Source organism: Salvia hispanica, chromosome 5, assembly GCF_023119035.1.
Source record: "Salvia hispanica cultivar TCC Black 2014 chromosome 5, UniMelb_Shisp_WGS_1.0, whole genome shotgun sequence".
Lineage (NCBI taxonomy): Eukaryota > Viridiplantae > Streptophyta > Magnoliopsida > Lamiales > Lamiaceae > Salvia > Salvia hispanica.
In genome coordinates this window covers 36,139,800-36,142,611 of record NC_062969.1, presented here as the reverse complement: position 1 = coordinate 36,142,611, position 2,812 = coordinate 36,139,800, and the positions used below count along the sequence as shown (strand labels likewise).

Below are 2,812 nucleotides of genomic sequence, written 5' to 3'. Positions count from 1 at the left end.
ACCAGGTCGGAGAGAGTCCATCATATGACCTTCTTGTTTCTCCGGATTACTTCCAGTAGATCATTCTCCTGCTCCGCTGTCAAGTGGCTGTTGATTATCACTGGGAATGTTTCATCTTCCCCAAGGTAGGCATACTCTAGGGTCTCGGGCAATTTCTTCAACTCCTTCTTTGGTGTGATGGCTTCCTGGGGCAGGGTATTTTACTCCAGTCCTCTGGTTGCCAGTTCACTCGAGTCAGTTCCTTCGTCTGGGCTCCTCACTTGAACAGACCCTGTCGACTCGAATGACAGTGGTTGGTGGCAGAATGCCATGATCGCTTCATTGATCTGTTCGTCTGTCAGGTTCCGAGTTAATAGGGTTTCACACCACCCTGCCACCTCCTAGTCAACAGACTGACTCAACTCCGAATAGTTGAACTGTTCCTGCATTAATTCGGTCTCAAGGTACTCCTGGACTAGGGGGTTAATAACATCAACAACATGCAAATTTTCCACATCCAACGGTTTCTTCATGGCTTCATCAATGCTAAAGGTGTATTTCTCCCCATGGTAGTCTAGACATATAGTACCATCAAACACATCAATAATAGTCTTAGCGGTGCGTAGGAATGGTCTTTTGAAAAGCACTCCGCTAGACTCAGCAGATTCGTTATCACTCATTTTTATTACATGGAAATCAGCTGGGTACAGGAAATCATGCACTTTTACTATCACATTCTCCAGCACACCCTCGGGTGAAATGCATGTTCTATCGGCTAACTGAATTACTACTTTCGTATCAACCATACTTTCCCCTATCAACTTCTTATATATCGAAAGTGGTAACACATTTATCGAGGCTCCTAGATCACACATTGCATGCTCAAATTTAATGTCACCCAGAGAAATGGGAAAAGTGAACATACCTGGGTCTATGCATTTTGATGGCATTCTCCTTTTCTGTATCACAGCCGACACATTTTCTCCAATTACTATCTTCCCGTCGGGCTTGGTTTTTCCAGCTATGAACTCCTTGATGAATTTACTGAATGTAGGCAGCTTCAAAGATTGTAGGAACGGTAGATTGATTTCCAGTTTGCCGAAGATCTCCATGATGTCTTCAGTGTCATCCTTCTTCTTCTTAGCCTCCCCTCGGTGAGGAAATGGCTTCATGCGCTTCAACGTTCCTGCTGGACCTCCGACTGAAGATTCTCCGATTTCTTTCCTTACTACCTCAATCTCCACTCCAGGCTCTGGGTCTAAGAAAAATGGATCAGCCATACGAGGTAGTGGCTTCTCCAAATCACCTTTTTGAAGGTCGTCTTCCACCCTGGTGTTCCTTATCTCAGTATCCCCTTGACCAGTGGTCAGTTTCCTGTCTTCCTTACTTGTCAAAGGAGGTATACTCTCATCATCTTTCATTACTGGACCCTCATAGCCCCGTCCTGACCTCAGAGTAATCTGACTGATGTTTGCCCGGTCAGGTGGTTTCACTGAAGCTGGTATCCTTCCCTCGTGTCCCCTCATCTCATTCAACGAAGTGTCCAATTGCGACATTTGCTTGGCCAACATATCCATGGCAGACTTCTGATCTTGTTGTGCATCTTGAATTTTGTGTACCACATCATTGTTTGCTTACATATTGTTCTGCATGTGTTGTTGAGAGCTGACTAGGTCGTGTACCATATCATCCAGATTCCTCTGAGGCTTATAGTTCGGTTGATTTGACTCCCTGGCCCTTGATTTCCTTGGTGTGTATGCTGGAAATCCTGATTGTTTCCCGTGGAGTTCCTCTGGTGTGGTGGCACATAAGAACTCCCTTGATTACTCTTGTTTCGATTGTTCCAATTGGGCTGGTCCCCTTGATTGCGATAACCCCAGTTGTTTGGCCCTTCCTGATTCTTCCATGACCAGTTCGAATTATGTTGTGGTCCTTCTTAACTGTGGTTAGGCCAATTCTGCTGGGCTTCTGCTGGACCTGGGTACTATAGCTGGAGTTGTTGGTTCTCATCGGCCCACCTGAAACAGGGGTTGTCTCTCCATGGTGCCTCCTTAATCTTCCACTGATTCCAGCTTGTATTCTGATTATTTTGATTCCAATTCCCCACTGCATTCACCTGGGCTTGGAATTCTCCATCGGGCGGTGGACCATAATAGAGTTGGAGTTGATTTTCCTCTGGACCTGGCGGTTTCTCTTTCTCCTGCGAGGTAGGGGAATTTTTCTTTCCAATTGCACTTAGAAGTGCCTTCTCCAACCGATCTATCCTGTCCCCGACTCCTTCTTCTTCTTGTTCCTTTACTGCATTAGCCGAACTTCTCCTCATGATAGTTCGTGGGTTATCCTATGCTTTCTTGGCATCGATCAGCCTTCCCAAAATCTCTCGTGCTTCGCTTGCCTTGTTCTTAGTAAAATTCCCCCCGCTCGTGGAATTCATTAAGTCCTTAGACTCAGGATTTGCTCCTTCATAGAACAAGTAAAAAGTCTCAGCCTCCATCATCCTGTGATTGGGACAAGCGTCGAGCATCCCCTTAAACCGAGACCAGTATTGGCTCAAGGACTCATAGTAGTCCTGCTTACATTCCTCAATCTCCTTCTTTAAGGCATTTGTTTTGTTGGACGGGAAGAAATAGTCTAGGAATTCCAGTTTGAAATCCTTCCATGTGTTAATCGAGTCGGGTAGAAGCCTCAGCAGCCATGTATTGGCCTCCCCTTTTAGGGAAAATGGGACTGCACGCAGGCGGTAGTCCTCTTCAGTGGCATCATTGGGCCACTTTTGGATGCTGAACAGCTTACTAAACTCGTTGAGGAACTCGTAAGGACATTCATTCCTCCG

The 2,812-nt window shown here is 45.9% G+C and overlaps 1 protein-coding gene across 1 annotated transcript; it reads right to left on the bottom strand.

Moving 5' to 3' along the window:
* Positions 1-380: 380 nt before the first annotated feature.
* On the bottom strand, positions 381-1,556 carry LOC125189944. The gene has a single exon (XM_048087160.1). The coding sequence runs from the start codon at positions 1,554-1,556 to the stop codon at positions 381-383; it is 1,176 nt and encodes a 391-aa protein (XP_047943117.1).
* Between the last annotated feature and the right edge of the window lie 1,256 nt (positions 1,557-2,812).

What these genes read in the sequence shown, in the direction of transcription:
- LOC125189944 (XM_048087160.1), bottom strand. Translation starts at nt 1,556, where the DNA reads ATGGATATGTTGGCCAAGCAAATGTCGCAATTGGACACTTCGTTGAAT.